Raw genomic sequence first — 21,080 nt, forward strand, 5'->3', positions numbered from 1 at the left:
CCACTGTTTCATCACCATGATGAAACTCGTTAATGCTCATTTTGTGCTAAAACACTAAATGTTACCAAATTCTTTAGCTTGTGTGTGTTGCCATAATAACACCACCTCAACTTATAAGATACTAAGACAATTCCACTGTTGATCTCTGTTTACACCGTTATGTACACGTTTTAGGAATATTCACTAAAATAGCTCTCTAGTCCAACGGGTCCCGGTCCAGGACTCGGTCCCCACCCAGCTAGATGCGTCTGACTGTAACCCAGAGTGTACAAACGCAACCAAATGGACCATTGGTTCCATTTGTACAGTCAGGGTTAGGGGGAGGGGTCCGTGGCCTATTGCATACCAAACTGGGGGTCCTTGATGAAATGAAAGCGTTTGAGAAGCACTGCTCTAGTTGCTAATTGGCACAGGAGCTCCTCTGGCCTCGATGGCCCTGAGCAGCGGGTCTATCGTCTGATCGTCTGTCTTTGCTTCAAGCCACCATGTTGTCATTTCCCCCTTCCCCTGTAAGGACAAAGTACAAGAAAGAGCAACAGTCAGTTTGTTGCTCTCAATATTAAATGTGGGTCACCGAGGTTGAGGGAGCAAATGAGCAGTCCACACAGGCCCTAATTGAGACATCTCATTTTTCAATGTGGTGCTTGACTCACGTCTCACGCTCCATCTATAAGGCTTGGGACAAATGAGCAGCTGCCCCTCACCCACAACTACACTACCAGCCAAAGAGTTGCCTAGGTAACTGTGTGAACACAAAGATAAAGGGCAGGAATATCAGACACACCCAGCCTTGTCCACTTAAAAGCTCCCGAGTGTAGATTCCTGGCTGTGATCATTTCAAACTCGCAGCTTCAAAGATCGTGTGCCCTTATCCAGTTTCTGAGCTTGTGTGATCTCAGTGCATCTCTCTCATAGGGATGGATGTCTTCTGTTGTTCAATCAAGTTCAAATTAGTATGTGGGGTTATCGATTATGAGTAAATATCCACGTTGTTATCCTTACAAAAAAAACATTATTATTGAAAAATATATATATTCAGATGTTTTCAAAAGAGGAAAACAAAATTCAGGAGAGGTCGGAAAGCTCACAATGCGTCACGGTGTGAGCTTGTAGATGAGCTATATTTAAAAAATCAAATAGGGCTGAAGTGATTAAAGTTTGTGAACCCCTGGTTTAAAGGTATTATTTTCAATAATGAATATACAGAAATTGTGTATTTACTTGAAAACAACATAACAAGTTAATTCAATGACTAAGTGGACACATTATCTGATCTGTTAAAAACAACATCACATGAGTTAATTCAATGACGATGTAGACTGGACAGTTAAAATGTGCTTGCGCCTCTGAAGGAGGTTCAAGTTGCCATGGCAACTTGAACTTCCATGCCATGGTCACATCCAAGAATGTCCTAATTAAACAGCCATTACTCTCTCTTTCTCTCTGCTGTTTTTTCCCCCTTTTTTTCTAAACAAAAAGCATGCCCCTAAAACAGTGGTTCTTAACCTTTTCAGGACGTGACCCCCACAAATAATCATATAGACCCTGTGTCAACCACTTGAATTGTAGGAGTTTGGTTGTTGAGGCATTCGATTCAGTTTGACTCTGTTCCACAGATAAACGTGAAAATAGCAGGTTGTGAGCTTGTAGACCTGCTATTTTAGAGCTTAATGCAGACCTGGCTCTTTTCACAATGTTTGCATCTTTCTTATATAATTTGACAAATGTTTGACCAGTTTTTATAGTTTATTGTTATTGATTACTTTTGATGCAGTAGTCTTAAAAGTCCTTAAATTTACACTTTACTGTAAACCCCCCAAAAAAGAAGAAATCATGTGGAGAAGCTCTTGAGCTCTCTTGCAGTTACCTTGACATTGAGTGAGCCTCTGCAGGTCAGAACGTAGCCGCCCAGTGTGTGAAGCAGGTCAGCTGTGGCTCCACTCACCTGGATCTTCAGCGCTACAGTGGTGGAAAAAGTACTAGTTCCAATACCCTATTGTTGTAGTAATGGTCTGTTTCAAGTACAAGTTTGATATTCAAAAGTACAAAGGTATTGGGATCGAAATGTACTTGGTAATAAAAGTAAAAGTACAAGCTTGTACATCGTAAATAAAAATGTAAAATTAAATTAAACTTTCAGATTTTACTGTGCAATCAATCTGTAAACGAAGTAATTTGTAAGATGAAGCCTGTACATGGTAAGCAGCTGCATTACTTTAATGGGTTAGCTCATGTTTCTATTTTTTCACCCCTTACCAAAGCCCCCAAATACAAATGTTAATTCTACCCACTCCTGTAAGTTAATTTAACTCCGAACTCTCTGAGTTACAGACCCATAAGGGTCCATTTGGTTCCTAATTGTCATTTAGCTGGGGACCCCCGGAAACTCTCTCAAGGACCCCTAGGGGTCGCTGGTCCCCACTTTGGGAACCACTGGTGTACTGGGTCAAAAGTGTGTTGTGTCTAATGTTCCCTTAATTATTACCTTCGCTTGTTGACTCCATCCGTGATGATGTGTTGACTGTATCTCCAAATAAGCAATAACGTGGCATTTTGGTACCAACAACCCCAGCTACAACAGGTCCTGTCGGGACAACAATAAACAAAGTGAACAAAACATAATTTATTTTAGTTGTTCTCCTGTAGCCTACAATATTATGTATGGCAGTTCAACCAATACAATCTCCTGCCTGAGCAACCATAATTTCCTGGTTCCAAAAAGTATACACAACGTAATAAATGAATTGGACATGAAAAATCCGACATGGGTCCGTGAAATCAAATCAGTGTCCCAATAACAGGCTGTGGAATATTGTGATAGCACCACAGGTATTTGACTAGGTGTTCAAGCTTTTATTCACTGGACCAAAAGAAAAATCACTCTTGTGTGAAGTGAGGGGCACTCTTATCATCATACATCATCATACACCACATTCCGTGCTCAGCTAATAAATAAATCATCACATTCCGTGCTCATACATACGAAACACACAACGCTGTGCAAACAAAAAATCATGTGGGAACCACGGACAGCTGTCCTAATAGACATGCAAGTACGAAGTAGAATGAATGAGACGGAACTGAAGAGACAAGATAATGATTGATGAGGTCACATGAGGGAAAGATGAAAGAGCCACTGTATACGAGTGTATATCATTACCAGCTCCTATTTGAAGCTGCGACTGTACCTGAATGGATACCAGCTCGTATTTGGAGCTGCGTCATGGGCTTGTGGGGGATTTCGAAAGAATGGCAGACGCTGACCAGACCCAGGGCCATGCTGGCTATCTCCCCTGCATGATTGATGCCATTCTCATTGGGCACACCAGAGACCACCATATCTGGAAGGCAGTGGTGGAAACAGTTAAAGTATCATTACCCTATTGTAGATATAGTCTGTTACTAGTACAAGTTCGGTATTCAAAATGTACTTCAGTAAAAGGTACAAAAGTATTGGCACCAAATAATACTTAAATTACCCAAATTAAAAGTACTCATTATGCAGAAGGTCCTATTTCATAAGTTTTCAAATGTAAAAAGATCCTTTGAAAATAGCACAAGCTTACAACTGGAAACAAAGTGACGCATTGCGAGCTTGTAGATCGTCTATTGTCAAATTATATGTCTGAAGTGGTTTTGTAATAATAATTCAAATCTACAAAGTAACTAGTAACTAAAGTTTTCAAATAATCGTACAGTAAAAAGTACAATATTTGCCCCTGAGATGTAGTGGAGTAGAAGTAAAAGTACAGAAAAGTGGAAATACTCCAGTACCTCAAACTTGTAGTTCACACCACTGGGTACAAGAAACATGACCCAGGGAGCAGGCGTAAAGTACAGATACAGAGAGACGACGAGACACAGATAACAACCATTCTGTTATAAATGGTTTACAACATTTCATTTCATATCACAGTACAGTACCATACAGTTTAAGGTCCACAACAACACACAGCACAATACTACACAATCGATGCATATAAGAAGGAATTTCTTACATCTATACTCACAAGCGTCTCCTATTGTCTCTACTTTGTAGACATCAAAATTGTCAATTATGTCATCAAAGGTGGTGTACAGTTTGTTGAGGAAGTCCACCACCTGGTGGGGGGTGCTGGTCCCTGAGAGCTGAGTGAAGCCTACAATATCACTACAGAGAAACATTACAACTTATTTTAACCAAGTTAGACATATCCTATTCATGTGGGTCGGCGGTGGCTCAGGGGTAGAGTAGAGTGGCTGGATGGTAACCACAAGGTTGCCAGTTCAAACCCGGGCTCCCCCAGAGTTAGTGTCGAAGTGTCCTTGAGCAAGACTCTGAACCCCTAATTGCTCCTGATGTGCTGGTTGATGCCTGGCATGGTTTCTGCCACCATCGGTGTATGAATGTGTGTGTGAATGGGTGAATGAAATGCACAATCTATGTAAAGCGCCTTGGATAAAGGCACTACATAAATGCACCATTTACCATGTTAAAATTATCACAAAACCACTTCAGACCTATACTATAATACTGTATATAACAATTATGTGTTTAGCCATTTGAAAATAGCTAGATCTAGATATAATCTAGATCTGCTATTTTCAAAGGATTCTTCCCACCATTGTCATAACCTAATTTGAGCCTTGCTCAGTAGGTAGTACTGACCAAGAGTTATTTTGTTCCCCCTTTTTCCCCCTAAAAAGGTGAGCTTGTAGATCTGCTATTTTCACCTTTTTTGCATGATGTACCTCCCCCTTCAGGGTACGTTGTTCTGGTTATAATGTAAATGTAAACAACAACAAACCAAAAAAAGAATAACAGAACTTCACAGAATGTGAAAAGTTTCAGGTTATGGAAGGTTCTGGGTTACCTTACGTAATGGAAAAGAGCCATAAGTGAATGGCAGTATGATGAAGTCATGATCATGTACTGTAGTAGTTTGCTGTATTTTGATCCATCATACCTGAAGTACACCGTAGCATTGGAATAGGTCTGTGCCTCTGCTGTACGACCTTGGCGAAGGGTATCAGCAACTGGTTTTGGCAACATACCTGGATGCAGATTTCATGGTATGAAGTCATTACTATTAACATTTTTACATTATTAATAATAATTAGATACTGTACATATAGGCGATGGTATGATGCACATCTATTCATCCACCACTAGATGATAGTGTTGGGTTAAATGAAATGGTCTCATTCGCATCACAATTTGAATTATTTTAGCTACCACCCCATGTCACAGAGCTGCGCTGTTTACTGTGTACACAGAAAATATGTCTTCCCCCCAAGCTTATGACATCTTATCTGTTTGTTTTAGTAAGTGGTGATTAGAGTATAGGCCGGCTCTCTCTCCAGTTATTGTATACAGCATATTACACCATATTCCAGTGTTATGAGTTGAGAGCTTTATCAACCACAAATTACAATGGTGTTCATTTACGGTGTGTGATGTACATTGTCATGTTAGCATGACACACAGTGGTGGTAAAAGCATATAGCCCGTCAGCCGAAAACACCTAACCCAAACGACACAGAGAGACAATTTACAATTTACAATTTAGGCATTTAGCAGACGCTCTTAATCCAGAGCGACTTACATTAAGCAAGAACAAAAAGCATGGGGAATACGGGAATATGGGGAGAGAGAGAGAGAGATGTTAGCACATGTCTCACACCCTCTTCTTTCCTTCTGTGTACAGTAGGGTTTTATTAACTTTGTGATGTGTCTTTGTACTGCAGAAATCTAATAGACATAATAATTGGAATACCGTCCTGACCAAGGAGCAAGCTTTCATTGCTGTGGTAGCCCCTAACATATTTAATACCCAACATTTTAATATCCAAGAGAATGTCTTTATTTTGCTTTCAATATGTTTGTCAATATGTCGAACTGGGTGACCTTTCATATCTCCTACAAATAATGTGGTTATCTCTCTTTCAACTGTGACCGTTTCTTTAGGATCTGCATTGTGTGAATTTGTGCTCTCCTGAATAATGTTCACTAGTACTAATCCCGACTTACTGTATAACAAGCGATCGGTCTTCTGTTTCTCCTGAAGAAGGTCCTGTGTTCTCTCAGCCACTATCGCCTCCAGATGCTTGCTGTACTTTTCCATCTAGGATTACAGGAAACCATTATTGTTACCATGACAAGAACCAGCCACAGGTTAAATAATAGTAGTAACTCATTTTCTATTTATTTTTAATGTTTTTTTGTGGCTTTCGCCTTTATTTTATATTTTTTATGGAGGGACAGACAGTAAGTAGGCTGGCAGGAGTAGTAACTCATTTTAGTGCAGGTTTAACCTGCATGGTGCACTGTTGCAACATGCTTTCTCCATAGTTTTAGTTTTTTGTCTGTGCATTGTAATGCTTGTATTGTGGTACTTGTTTTCCTATGTTGTGTTACAAAAAAGAAAATGTGTGGTTCTATATACATTGAATTGCGATTGAACAGCTGTGAAATTTCAGAGCCTCAATAAAAATACATTGAAAAAAGTATATATGGGACTGATTTTCAAATACTTTCTTGAGAGCTAGCTCCTTATGTGTTTGGAAAGAAGTTCTCTGGCAGGATTCAGTCCTAGACCCATAGGGGCACTTATGGTTCTTAACCACTACACCATCAATGGTCTAGTAGTTATACCCTTTGTATATCTTTATTTAAGCTGGGGAAAGTCAGCCATGGGACCACAACTCATCAATCTCACAAAACGCTTCTCCCGGGCTTTTCTCAACAGACCTGGGCCTGACAGTATTTGCAAATACCTTTTTAAGGTTTGTTTGAACTAATTGGGGCCCTGCATAACAGCTTCATGTGCAAGAACATAAGTGCAAGAAGGATACGGAAAATGCTTTAAGCGACAGCGATGAGAGCACTTTCCACCGCTGTCTGGTTCTTACCAGGTTCATCATCATGTCCACAGGGCTGACTTTGTGTGGGTTCATCTTATCCAGCATTTTCTTCACCTGTTCAAACGTGGGTCTCGTGGTGACGCTGTGTGACCAGCACTTCTTAATGAGCTGCTCATAATTCACAAAGAAGAGAGGAGACAAGGAGAGCATTTCACTTCACGAAGCGGATCGACTCACCAAGTATGCTCTACACTGCAGACAGGCCTTGTTATCAACAGTAACACCGCACCAAAAACACCACGTGTTGATGGAAGTTAAACACAGTCATCTAAGATGGCTTGGACAAGTACTTCAAATGCCCCCAGAGCAGATCCCCAAAGTGGCCCTCAGATGGATACCAGTGGGGAAAAGGAAACGAGGCTGAGCTGTTGGAGAAGGGTCTCTAAGTGGAGAAAGGCACAACTGGTTGCTTGTGACAGGCAGCGACTCCCCAAAATAAACATATTTGAACTGGGACCCCCCCCCCCCCCCCCCAACCCTCCCTGACATGCACTTAGAATTGTAGGCATTACAGTTTGACTCGGTTCCAGAGATGCTTAAATATTGTGAAACTATAAGCCCACAACGTCTTGAGTCACTGCTTGAGGCAATGCTTGCATCTATCTTTTCTTTTTTTTGTCTTCTTTTTTAACCACTTTTTCACACCAGTTTAGTTGTTATGTACCGGTAACTGTAATAATTATATTACTGAAAGTGAAAATAATATTATTGCATAATGCACTCTTGAGTAGCCTAATGCGTAACTTACTACCGTCTACCCCATAAAAACATTGCTGTTTATTCCTTTGAAGTGAGAGAGAATTCTTCTCGTCATGGTGGCTATTATCATTAACATAACCTAGTTTCACTGTATTCTGAACCAGTGGTTCTCAAACCTTTTCTTGTCAAGGACCCTCAAATTGTTATGTATTTGGCCGCGGATGACCGGATGTGTGCCAGTGTGCCAGTGACCCCCAAGATTTGTGTTGTTAAAATGTTTCACAAATATCCCAAATTTATTCACAAGTCTTCAAGATTCTTTTTGACAATTGCAGATCTACAAGCTTTGCTTACATTGCATTGCATCGCTTGTAGATCGGCTATTTCCAAATAGCTGATGTACAGTATAGGCTTACTTACTTTATATAAGATTATACGTATGGATGGAAAAGATTATATAAGAAGAGAATAAGTGGTTACATTTTGATGCTATAACAACTCATTTTGCTCGGGACCCACTGGAACACCCTCAAGGACCCCTGGGGGAACACAGACCCCACTTTGAGAACCAATGGTCTAGTAACAGATCTGACAGACCTCACAGTAGTCTGTTCGACTGGGACAGTCGGTGTCGGTCCTGCCTGATCTCAGTTCAGGCAGTGGGGGGCGCCACATGACATCCATCTTATCTGCCTCAGCCTGGGCCTGTTGGGGGGGGAGGATTCCAATTATGCACCAAACATCAAAAGGAATCCAAGGGTTGTAATCTCAAGAGATTAAAAGAACTGTAGCAACAACGATAATAAAGAAATGAAACTAATAAAACTAATAAGAGTACTAGCAACGCAAGGTAAGAAATAGTATACATAAATCATAGCACACTTTGAGGTGCTTGAAGGTAGTGCTGTGACTTTGTGTTCACACGCCTACATTTTCAGGCCAACGTTCAGGGTTAGGGTTACGGTCTCTATGTCGAGTCTTTGACATAAACCAAGACAAACAATATGTCCCAAAATTGGACAACTCACACTAGTGTTTTTTACTTTTTATCTGATCTTATTATTCTAAATATTCTAGGCATAGAAGGCCCTTCATACTCACTGAAATGAGGTCCGAGCGGGTTGCTATCTCCACCAGGATCATGGAGTAGCTAGGGAGAGGAAGGCAAAGTATAGAAAAAGGGATATTTATTATTCATTATATCGTCATCTTCCACTCTGTTAGTCAGATGGTGTCATCAACACCAATGTCATTATGAATATCAACAGGATGTTAATAAGAATGGGGGCATACTTAGGCCTACATTAATATGAACTTCATTCGTTCTGAATATGAGAGACTAAAATAATAATAATATTTAATAACGTACCTTTTAGAAAGAAAAAAACCCTTGAGAACTTAAGCAGCATCTCATTTTCCAGGGTGTTCTTCAAGGTGCATTCCAAGTTTGCAGGAATGCCTTGATTACCAATCCAGTCTATTAAAGGCATGCTACTAATATGACTTTGACTCTCCATGGTATTGGTTGAGATTATAATTTGTAATAGTCGTAAAGTCTCTCTTCCCAAATAGATCTTTTACGTTGTTTTACTTTAGACTGCTACTACTGCACTCATCGTTGGTCAGTCACACTGGGCAAAGTGTCAAATTAAAACCAGCTGCTGGTACACAACACCACAACACCAGAGGGAGTGCAACAAACCAGCGGTGGCCGAACGGTTTGCGGAGCGGTCTTGATATCGGAAGGTCGCTAGTTCGTATCCCCGGACCGGCACGTTAAAATTACCACCGCTGAAGTGCCCTTGGACAAGGCATTGAACCTCTACCATGAAATGTTCTATGAGCAGGGCCTGGCTGTAAACAAGTTCTTGAGCTTAGTCCAGTTACCCTGGGTAAACATAGTACCTTTCCTTTCCTTAACCATGTACAACCCAGATTCGGCACAAACAAGGGACTACATTTTTTTTAACTCCTATGCCACCAAAATGTGGAACGCCCTACCAACAGTCATTAAGACGTGTGAATCCCTTGACTCCTTCAAAACCGCTCTCAAAGGGCAACTACGGACGGCTGCAATTCAAAACTGGCCCCCGTAAAATCTGAATCCCCCCCCACCGCCCCCCCTCCCCTTTTTTCCCCTCACTGTATATGTTGCTTTTCCCTTTTTGCTTCCTTTATGATGAATTCCTGTTCTGTTCTTTGACTATATGGAAGTGTCTATTTGTACGTCTCTAAATGTTTTGATGAATTGAACATGGTGGACCCTCTTGTAAACAAGTGTAATGCTTAATTGGGTCGTCCACTCACAGTTAACAGTCTTTGTATTGAGTTTGTGCTTGAAATGTCCTGTAATTCTGCAAACTGTTAATAAATAAATAAAATCAATCAAAAAACACACCTGTAGACATCTGCGGCCGGGGTGATGTTGGAGCTGCTTCCCAGCAGGACCTCGGGAGCACAGTACACACGGTACATGTCCCCACAATGGAAGCCAGTACTGCCGTTCTCAAAGTCTTCCTTTCTGTAGAACGTGAGCCCATAGTCTGGATCCAACACACAATATTGAATTGGATTGCAGCGTTACTTTTAGAACTCATTGGTGCTCCCCTACAACTGCAATCTAAAAGGTGAAGGTGAATGTAACCTAGGCTCAACCTGGGTGCCCTAACTATACACTATACTATACATGACCTACGTAACTGAAGTAGGTACGTCCTACTGCTGGTGCCTTAACTGGTGTAACTCAGTGTCCTAACTCAAAATGGTCAGGCGTACAAACCCACAAAATAAATCATATTTGAAGTGGAGACAAACACTTGGAATGTAGGAGGTCCCCCGCATTTGGGGATCCGCAACAGGTTGAGAACCACTGTCTTAACATATATATTATGTTACTGGTGTGGCAGAATAGTGAAATGATTTGTAGACTGTTGATTCAATTTGACTATTGGTTAACATCAAATTCATTTAACCGTAGCCAATCACTACAGACCAACATAAAATATAACACAGGAAGAGTCTCAACAAAGCTGCAGGTCTGCAGATAAGGGTCCATGATTAGGACTCCTTCCTGTATGGGCTTTACGCCTGAGAATGAGTGGTTGCATGAGTCCATGACTACATATTTTGCCACCTGCGATTTTGCAGACCCAGCGGTCATCGATGACACAGTTCCTGGAGTGAAGTCTCCCATGAAACATCTTGTGCTGGTGGAGATAGGCCATCCCACGGGCAATATCTGTGGCAAAGGACAGTCTGAGGGTAGGAACAGGACAAACAAAGAAGAGGAGATACGCCTGCTGATAAGAACACATCGTTGTGCAAGTATACCAAGCCTGTGCTACTGACTAGGACTGCAACTATTATTTATTTGTATTTATTCCAGAACGCATTTACTTTTATTTTCATCTCATCAACAAATCAACAAAAAAATTAGAAAACGTGCCCCTCGGGGCACAGGTCTCCACCAGGTCAGGCCTCCTGGTGGTGCTATAATAGGTCAATGTGAAAAGGGTGAGATTTCTTCTTACGCCTTGGATGGCAATAGGATGATTTGAGGCATTTTGTTCTAAAAATGTGTTTTGCAAAAATCCTCCTGTTGGTGGCGCTATAACAGGCCAATGTGAAAAGGGTGGGATATATTCCTCAGCCTAGTAGGAAAGTCTGTGAAAGATTTCACGTAAACTGCACGCTCTGTTCTGGCTTTTTGTTCCAAAAATGTGTTTTGCAAAAATCCACCTGTTGGTGGCGCTATAATAGGCCAATGTGAAAAGGGTGGGATATATTCCATGCTCCGTTCATGATTTGAGGCTTTTTGTTCAAAACGGGCCAATCCTGCAAACTTTGAAAGCCAATGTTAGCCAATTAGGATGGAATCTGAAATATCGGACAGATCCGTCTTGAACACTATAGAGATAGTGTGTAACGATTTGCGGGGTTTTGGGACAGAATCTGGAGGAGTAATATAAAAAAAAATGTTTTTCAAAAGTCGGCCTCCTGGTGGCGCTATAACAGGCCATACTGGAACGTTCATCTGGCATCCAGGGAGTGTGTGTGTGTGTGTGTGTGTGTGTGTGTGTAAAATTTGGCATCTACGGTTCCGGAAATCTACGGACGGACGGACGGACGGACGGACGGACGGACAATGATGATTGATTCTCACCTGAAGCCCCAGTATATATTTGACACTCACCTGAAGCCCCAGTAGATGATTGACTCTCACCTGAAGCCCCAGTAGATGATTGACTCTCACCTGAAGCCCCAGTAGATGATTGACTCTCACCTGAAGCCCCAGTAGATGATTGATTCTCACCTGAAGCCCCAGTAGATGATTGACTCTCACCTGAAGCCCCAGTAGATGATTGACTCTCACCTGAAGCCCCAGTAGATGATTGACTCTCACCTGAAGCCCCAGTAGATGGGGACGTCCTCATTCAGCAGAACGTCTGCCAGGCTGCCCTTCGGGCAGTACTCTGTGACGATGCTGACGTATGGCACCTCGATGGAGCCACCGAAGAACTTGGCTAGGTTTGGGTGGTCCATCTCCCTAATGAAATGTCAGCATACTATATTAGCTTTTTTGTGCCTTTATTGATAGGTAGACACTGACAGAGATGGGGGGGCAAAGGACGTTGGGATCTGGACTCGAACCCGCGACACTCCGTCAGGCTGGAGTGCCCACTGCCCAGACCGCTATAGACTCACAGTCAGCAGCTCACGGCAATATTCCTTTTAACATACGGTACTTATTATTATTATTTATTTATTTATTTATTTAACATACGGTACTTGCAGGTACCGAGGTACGTTGGTTTTAAAACTGTGTTTTTTTTTACAATGGTTCTACGTTTTATTGACATGTTGACATGACATGACAGGTAGAAGAATGTATTTAAAAAGCTGCAATGTGTGGGAATGGTTCACCTCAAGAAAAGTTTTTTTCATGGTTTTAATCTTTCAGCTAAATCAAAAACAAGGAGGGTCATTGTGCAACCTCCAGCTTTTCACCAGAGGAGAAAAACAATGACTGTCTCCCATTCACGGTGGTATATATATATATATACCACCGTATATATATATAGACTAATTTTTCTGAGTGTGACCCTCCTTTTTTGGTGACAGATTATTTGGACAGCGCGCCAGAGTGGTCAGAGCGCAGTGGTACAGAGATAGGTTTTATTTTATTCTTTGACATTTTATCATGTAGATTTTGCTTACCTGACCTCTTTGATTTCCTTCCTGACGGTTTTTGTGAGGGAGAAGTGTTTCTTCTGAATGTGCTTAACTGCCACTGTCCTCCCATCACTGGAAAACACAGCAGTTAACCACTAGGGGTGTAACAATATCCCATCACTGGAAAACACGGCAGTTAACCACTAGGGGTGTAACAATATCCATCACTGGAAAACACGGCAGTTAACCACTAGGGGTGTAACAATATCCATCACTGGAAAACACGGCAGTTAACCACTAGGGGTGTAACAATATCCCATCACTGGAAAACACGGCAGTTAACCACTAGGGGTGTAACAATATCCATCACTGGAAAACACGGCAGTTAACCACTAGGGGTGTAACAATATCCCATCACTGGAAAACACGGCAGTTAACCACTAGGGGTGTAACAATATCCCATCACTGGAAAACACAGCAGTTAACCACTAGGGGTGTAACAATACAGTAACTCAGGGACACCAAAAAGGGTAGATCGTGATCTACCAGATCATTAAGGCTGTGCAGGTAGACCACATGACATGCCCCTAAACGAGATATAATTTAAATATAAGAATATGTTACATAATATCATATGCCACTTGAATTAAGGTGACTTGATTGATTGACATCAAAAAGGGCCTGTCAGCTCAAAGAGACATCATTGTGATGTGACGTTTTGTGAGCTTAAAGATCACAATTTATATACAAACAAAGAATATAATAGGGCAACCGGTTAGTGTTTAACTGTAGGTTGCCGTATAAGGTAGAATAATAAAGTAGAGCAGGGACTCACTAGATGCCGGGCAGGATGAAGCTTTGCTTGCAGGAGGTGTTGTTGGCCAGGGTGCACACGGTCACGTCTGTGGTACAACTGAGGACAGAGTTACTCTTCATTGGCTGGAGACTGGTCGTACTGCAGAAGCCCATGTAGCACATCTTCCCTGTTTTGGGTAAAAATAAATAAATAAGAAAGAACCCGTGTTCGTTCCAATGGATCCAGCGTAGTTATTATTCAATCAAAACCTCTTGTTAATCATTTTCACTGCTGCTTCGATATTCATAAAAGCTACAGACACACCTAACCACTTTAACTTTAACGTATTCTTTTTTTTTAAAACAACAATTACAATAGCAAGTATCAAAACAAGTATATACAAGCTCACTGCACATTGTGACGTGTTGTGAGCTTGTAGATCAGCTATTCTTTGCTACTTTTGGGTGATACCGTGCTATGACCTAGGACAGGTCGTAGGGCAAGGTTTCTGCCCGTGATTCTGCTCATACATCAAAACTGAAACACTGAATTAACTCCTGTGAGAATTGAATGAAATGTGTTTGGAAAACATTTACACAATAGATTAATCTGTATTTCATCTCACACATTTTACCGAACATTATGTTCTTGTAGCTGATGATCCAACTCTCATCCCAAAACATCTTCTGTTTTTGATACTGCAGCCACTGTGGGGGATATACAGTATATTGATCTCATTATATAATATGGCCGTGATGATCTATAACGCATGTCAGACATGCATGGTTTAGCCTACATAGCAATCAGCCCTGGTGGGCTGATTGCTATGTATGCAAAACCAACCTCAACCAAACAACACACACACACACACGCACGCACGCACACACGCACGATAATTAGATCGTCAAAAAACAAAACACCACAAGACTAAGCCTGGCCCTGGACTTTAAATTTTTAGCAAAATTGTATTTAGCTGAACCCAACATGTGAAAAACTGCACTTCACTTTCCTAAAAATGTACTGTCTTGATCAATCATTATCCTTGACATGATAAATAGTGGTAACTACTGTCTAAGTACGTACTTTGACCCTACCATGTTTTGGTATGGTGATATGGTGACTGTAGCCCCTTTCATTTGTGAGTCAGAATAGTATATCTGATTATAATGCAGTGCATTTATGTATTGACTGAGTATGTACTGTATGTTTGATAATATATGGATGAGATGTTTCTATGTATGTATGTGGAGATAGATACACCCACTGTGCGTGCACCGTGCATGCGTGTGCGTGTGCGTGCGTGTGCGTGTGTGCGCGTGCGTGCTGTTGCGGGGCCTCACCACCACGGTTAAAATGAAACCGCTGCAGAAGAGGGTGACAGGAAGACCTATGGCCACTTTTATAGACATGGACATAGGGCAGAACCCACAGTCTGCTGGGCAGTTCAGACAGCTCTCCTCCAGCATACAAACATCATCACCACACACTGGAACACATAAACATGTCAACACAAGTAGTACAAGAAGAGGTCATTACTTTGGATTGAATGGCACTCGTACAGACAGCATGGTTCTGTGCTCAAACTAAATCTAACCAACCAATGTATTGTGTGGCTTGCGCTGCCTTCATTATAGTGTTAAGTGGAATATATTATGTATTGAATGATTGTCTCTGTCCCGTTACTGTGTATATGAATAAAATATTAGAAATTATCCACAAAACTTGAATGAAGTGGCATTTACATTATTTGTTTAAGCTGGTTTAAGTTATTCAATTATTTCCTTGGATGTTGTGAACTCCAAACACAATCAATATAGTCATTCTTTGGAAATGGTAAGAGTCTACTCTGGTGAGCCATAATTATGTTGCCCTTTTCCATGAAACTACTCCCCTTTCTTCATATAAATCAAGGTTAAAACTCCCACATTGTTGGGAAATAGCATTTCCTGCAAATGTCATCACTGACTATCACTAAACAGAAACAACATTCACCAGCACATTTCAACAAATGGCTACATTACTAACAAGGTTTAAATTACTTAGTTGCGTAGGTACTGAAAAGAGCAGATCTAAAAGCTCACAACGCATCACATTGTGCCACGTTGTGAGCTTGTAGATCTGCTATTTTTGGTTTATGACTGTTGGCACACTGACCTTGGGCACTTTCAACAATCACCTTGGACTCCAGAGCTGCATGCATCTGGCCGATTTTGATATGGGCAATGACTGAGGTCACTCCCAAATGTGCCAACACCACCTGCATGGAACAATGAAACAATTATAAACTAGAAGAAGTTCCCCTCGGGGCACAGGTCTCCACCAGGATAATAGCGTTTGTGATGTTTGGACAAAATGTCTAGGAGTAATATGAACATGTTTTTTTGTCTGTTTTTGTGCAATAATCTGTCATCTGGTGGTTGTATATCTGCACGAGTAATATAAAGAAATGTGTTTTGCTAAAATCTGCCTCATGGTGGCGCTATAACAGGCCATTGTGGAAACATTGGGGCAGAGGTTTGGCATCCATCGACCAGGCCAACGTTGCCGGAGATTAGCTGTACACAGACGGATGGACGGACGGAGTGCAAAACATACTCTCTCCCCATGCCTTCAGCGGCAGTGGCTCAGGGCGGGGTAGAGTGTCCGGATGGAAACCGCAAGGTTGCCAGAGTTGGTGTCGAAGTGTCCTTGAGCAAGACACTGAACCCCGAATTGCTCCTGATGTGCTGGTTGGTGCCGTGGCCTTGCATGGTTTCCACCGCCATTGGTGTATGATTGACTGGGTGAATGTAATGCACAATCTATGTAAAGCGCCTTGGATAAAGGCGCTATATGAATGCACCATTTACCATTTACCTTCGGCCTGGTGGAAACAACGAGGCTATAGCGCCTCAGCTACAGTAAATCAAAGTCGTACGATTTGTCACACACGTTACCGCAGTGAAATGTGTTCTCTGCATTTGACCCATCTCTTGGAGCGGTTGAGCTGCAGCCGGGCCGCACTCGGGAATCATTTGATTAGTTGATTTCATCAACAACATTATTTATACAGCACAATTTGTACATTCAGAATACATAAAATTCACTTTACATTGCATGAAACTAAGCCTAGATTACCTTTGAAGTCCAGTATTTCTGACTCATGGTGCCTGCTTTGGACACAGTATGGGTCACTATTTTACCATCGTCAGGAATCCATGGGCCACATATCGTCTCTTCTCTCTGTTAAGTTGTAATATAAAGAGATAGTCATGCCAGAGGATCTTAGGGAGCGCCCTGGCCCATAATGGGTTAAAAAGGTCGACAAAGTCAGCAGCCACAGTCAAGGATGTGATGAAACGTATCTATCATGAAAAATGTGACTCACACTAATGAGTTACAGCAACAGCAACAGCAACAAAAGATGCAAAAGCTCATAACAAATTATGAAACTTTTTCAAGGATAAATTGAGAGTTGCGACACCACAATGAGAATTCTATGGGAGGCAATGAACGTTCAACTCAGTGAGGTTATTCCCTGTGTAGGGCCGTTGGGGTACTGACCATGGAGGCGAGGGGACAGGAGTGGATGTTGGCATGGTAAACACAGCAGTTCAACTCATTGGCATTGTTCCAGTTGGCTGGACACTTGTGGTCATGGCAGAAACGCTTGGCCTCTGCTGCCTCACTGGAGAAAGAAAGTGTACATACAATAGTAGTACAGCATGGCAGCACTGTCAGCTTGCAGTTTAATGGTAGTACATTTACAGTATTGTACAGTCAGTGTATGGGAGAGGTTGTGGGAGTGGGTTGGCAGGTGGCTAGTACACAACTACACATGCCAACACACGTGTGTGTGTGTGTGTGTGTGTGTGTGTGTGTGTGTGTGTGTGTGCGCGCGCGCGCGTGCGCGTGTGCGTGCGTGCGTGTGTGTGTGTGTGTGTCACACGTGTGTCACACGTGTGGATATGGAGGTGCAGATGAATGGTATTGTCAGCAGATTATGCAATTATGCATACTGGTGAACTCCACGGTTCAAGCAAACATTTTCCTTCTTCTTCATTATTGGCTGTTGTAAATGAATGTGTGACTATGTAAATAATTGCATTCACGGTTGTAAAACATGTGTGTAGCCCACATACACAGGTGCATACTTGCCTGTGTTTACTGTGTGTGTGTGTGTGTGTGTGTGTGTGTGTGTGTACAAAGATGTGTGTGACATCTTTATTTGCATTCACTTAAATGTGAATGCAAATAAAGATGTTAAATGTTTGTGTGTGTGTGTGTGTGTGTGTGTGTGTGTGTGTGTGTGTGTGTGTGTGTGTGTGTGTGCGTGCGTGCAGTAGTTGAATGGGCTGGGCTTCAAGTCAGTGCTTATCATGCAACCAGTACTCACCTGAACAGGAATATCTTGTTCTTGACTGCATACTCATAGAAGGAGTCTGAGGCTGTCACAGTGTACGTGACGTTGAACTCCTCCCCATTAGTTACCTTCTCTGGAGGTCTCTGCACCCAAGACATCTCCAGACCTACACGAGGTGCACAGTCACACGGTGCATTATATACAGCAGTGCTTCTCAAACCTTTTCCATGTCAAACACATGCCAGACCCCACTTTGAGAACCACTACAGGTTTACCTTTTCTGTATTTGAGACGGTATCTCCACAAAAACAAGCAGTTGTATCTGCTATTTGGGGTATTTATGAATATAATTGTTTTCCCTACCCTTATTTGAGTCTAAATCAAAGTGGGGAAAAATTCTCCAGTCCATACAACACTCAGTGTGGCGAAACTGACAGCAAACAGGGGTTAAATAAGCAGAGGATCTGACAAAAAACAAGCATATATTATACACACAGGGAAGTGGGAACTAACTAGAGTAGACACAGGTGAAACTCAAAAACAATCAACATTGGGATTGGCTGGAGCAAACAGCTACAGGAAACACTAGGGGCATTACTTCAAAATAAAACACAGAGTAAATAAAAACAATACAGAAAACAGGGAACTATATATCACTAGGCTAGAAAATAAAACATGAAGACAGCATGCACATATAGCAGAGCTAGTGGCTCAGAGCCTCAGCCTGATGTCTCAGTCTAATATCTCCCCCAGTCCATAGGTATACTGTATATCCCTTTGGTCTAGTGGTTAGATGTTGGACTTTCACGCGGGAGACCCGAGTTTGAATCCTGGGAGCGCGCGCACGTGTGTGTATGCTCAGCAAGCAACATGGCCATACAAGAGGACTCTTCAGACAGACATACAGACAGATGAAAGAACACTCACCTCCACAGCTTATCATATTGTAATCGTTTGGCTTGTTGAGTGGCCAGCAGTCATATTCGGTATTATCCAGATCATGCCAACTGTTCACTCCCTGTGAACAAGACAACATGGTCTTCTATGTAAAGCAAGTCCAATGCATTGATCCATAAACTGTATCACTTTGTGTCCATTAAGCCTGAAATTATTATTTAATTTATACCCAAGACAAAAGATTATTTATTTATTTGACAGGGACAAAGCTCATTAATCAACAAGCCAGAGTTAGTCAAAGCTAAATTTCATCTGTAGTCCCTGAGCAGGCTCTTAAAAAATGAATGATAAAAGAAAGACAGTGTATAGTGTGCCAGCCCACAACACCATGCTTTGATGCCATGTGTATGTGCAAGCACCCAACACTATATCCATACAAAAACAAAATACAATACAATACAGGAACAGATAAACATGGTACAGGGGACAGAACAGCTGCAAACAAAGTGAAGTGAAAAATGACACCGGTGATAAATACTAAATATAGTGCTGATAGTTACTCATGATTACAGATTTGAATTGTTTTTAGCCACCTTTTTAGGTTGAATTTGAAGGTCAGATAGTTGGAAGTCTCTCTTACTTCTGTGGGGAGACTGTTCCAGTGATGGGAGGCTCTAACAGAGAAGACTGTTTTACCAAACACACTACGTCTGATTGGCACTTCACAGTCTCCTCTGGTAGTTGCCTTTGTTGCTCTGTCACCACTGTCCCTTCGACCTATGAACTGTTTCAGTGGTGGAGGTGCATGAAGTCCATTTAAGATCTTAAAAATGAGAAAGCTAGGGCATCTGCAAAATGTTTAAAGCTGTCAAAATTAAATAAATTGTACTTTTGAATTATATGGCAATGGTGTTAACGGTTGGGCTTTTGATCCAGTGTTTTTAATGTCTGTTTGTAAAGTGATTCTATGGGTTTTAAAGTTGTCTGATTTAGTCTGCGACCAGGTTGTGAAACAGTAGGTTATGTGTGAAAGAATCATAGCATGCATGAAGAGTTTAGTTGTTGTTAGATATGGTCTTATGTGTCTGAAATTGGATAATTTGAATTTGATTTTATTTGACTACATTTTTGACATGCTTTTTAAATGTCAAGTTTGAGTCTAGTGTAATTCCAAGATGATTTGAGTAAAATCCAGAGTGGATGTCCATTAGTGTACAATCTTGAAGTTGGTTACAAATGGATGAATTAGAGTGTTTTACTCTGTAGCACACTTGGACCATAAACAAACATCACAGAATCTTACTTTTCATCCACCTATAAATAAAAATAAAAGACCAGTACAGACACTGGTGGGTTAACTGGGGACAAAGCAACACGCAGAAATGACGCAAGCTGTGTCTGCAGCCACACGTGTTTCTGACAAGACAACAAAGGCAAGCAGGGGATCCCTTGGCAATAGGGGAAATGTGATTTTGTTTCTGTATGACATTTCTATAATGGTCTGCATTCCTCTCTATGTGCAACCGCCTCATATTAACACGTTATCCATGTGCATATACCCTGGCTCCTTTCCAGTTTAAGGTGCAGTGCAATCATGGGCTAACCTTAGGCATCTATGATGACACTGCCCACCTGCCCCTATTGAATTAGCTCAGACATATAATACTTTACTTGAGGTAGTGTCGACAAATTAGAATTGTCTAATGCAGTTTTGTAGACTTACCATTAGGAGACCCAGGCAGAAAGATGTCACTGTCCATAGAGCCATAAGGACTGCTGCTGTAGTCTTGGTACCGAGTTCTGTACTGACGGGCTGGGTTGCAGTGAGATACTCACTGTGTGTGTGTGTGTGTGTGTGTGTGTGTGAGTGTGTGTGTGTGTGTGTGTGTGTGTGTGTGTGTGTGTGTGCATGTGTGCATGTGTGCTTGCGTGCGTGGGTGCGTGGGTGTTTGCACGTGTGTGTGTGTACGCACATATGAAAAGCTTATTCCTAATCCTGTGTGTCCCACCCTCGCAATAGCTGTTGAAGTAGTATTAATTGTCTAATCAATTCAAGAGGCTCTCCAGTCATCGTTTTGGGGAAAAGCTTTCTTAACGAGGTGATTCGACTGACCTTCACCCTGTGTTACACTGTAGGACAGCAGCTCCAACTCAATGGATGGACAACAACACAGCTCTACAGCATCCATACAGCTCTCCCAGTTTATAATGTTTTCAATATAAACGGTTCCATAATCTGAGATGTCAGAACAGGCCAGCTCCATAATATAA

At 41.7% G+C, this 21,080-nt stretch overlaps 1 protein-coding gene across 1 annotated transcript; it reads right to left on the reverse strand.

Moving 5' to 3' along the window:
* Window positions 1–109: 109 nt before the first annotated feature.
* Window positions 110–18,855, reverse strand: LOC308319568 (atrial natriuretic peptide receptor 2-like; the record flags this gene model as incomplete). Its single annotated transcript, XM_080769670.1, has 20 exons — window positions 110–507; window positions 1,868–1,959; window positions 2,486–2,584; window positions 3,189–3,341; window positions 4,011–4,150; window positions 4,947–5,034; window positions 6,011–6,104; window positions 6,892–7,011; window positions 8,200–8,307; window positions 8,704–8,752; window positions 10,001–10,145; window positions 10,736–10,857; window positions 12,005–12,148; window positions 12,820–12,906; window positions 13,610–13,757; window positions 15,000–15,056; window positions 15,725–15,827; window positions 17,114–17,237; window positions 17,946–18,078; window positions 18,840–18,855. 20 exons carry the CDS (start codon window positions 18,853–18,855, stop codon window positions 394–396), a joined length of 2,136 nt encoding a protein of 711 aa, XP_080625796.1. The 3' UTR covers window positions 110–393.
* Between the last annotated feature and the right edge of the window lie 2,225 nt (window positions 18,856–21,080).

The sequence above is a fragment of the Protomyctophum bolini genome, assembly GCF_963924005.1.
Source record: "Protomyctophum bolini genome assembly, chromosome: 8".
Lineage (NCBI taxonomy): Eukaryota > Metazoa > Chordata > Actinopteri > Myctophiformes > Myctophidae > Protomyctophum > Protomyctophum bolini.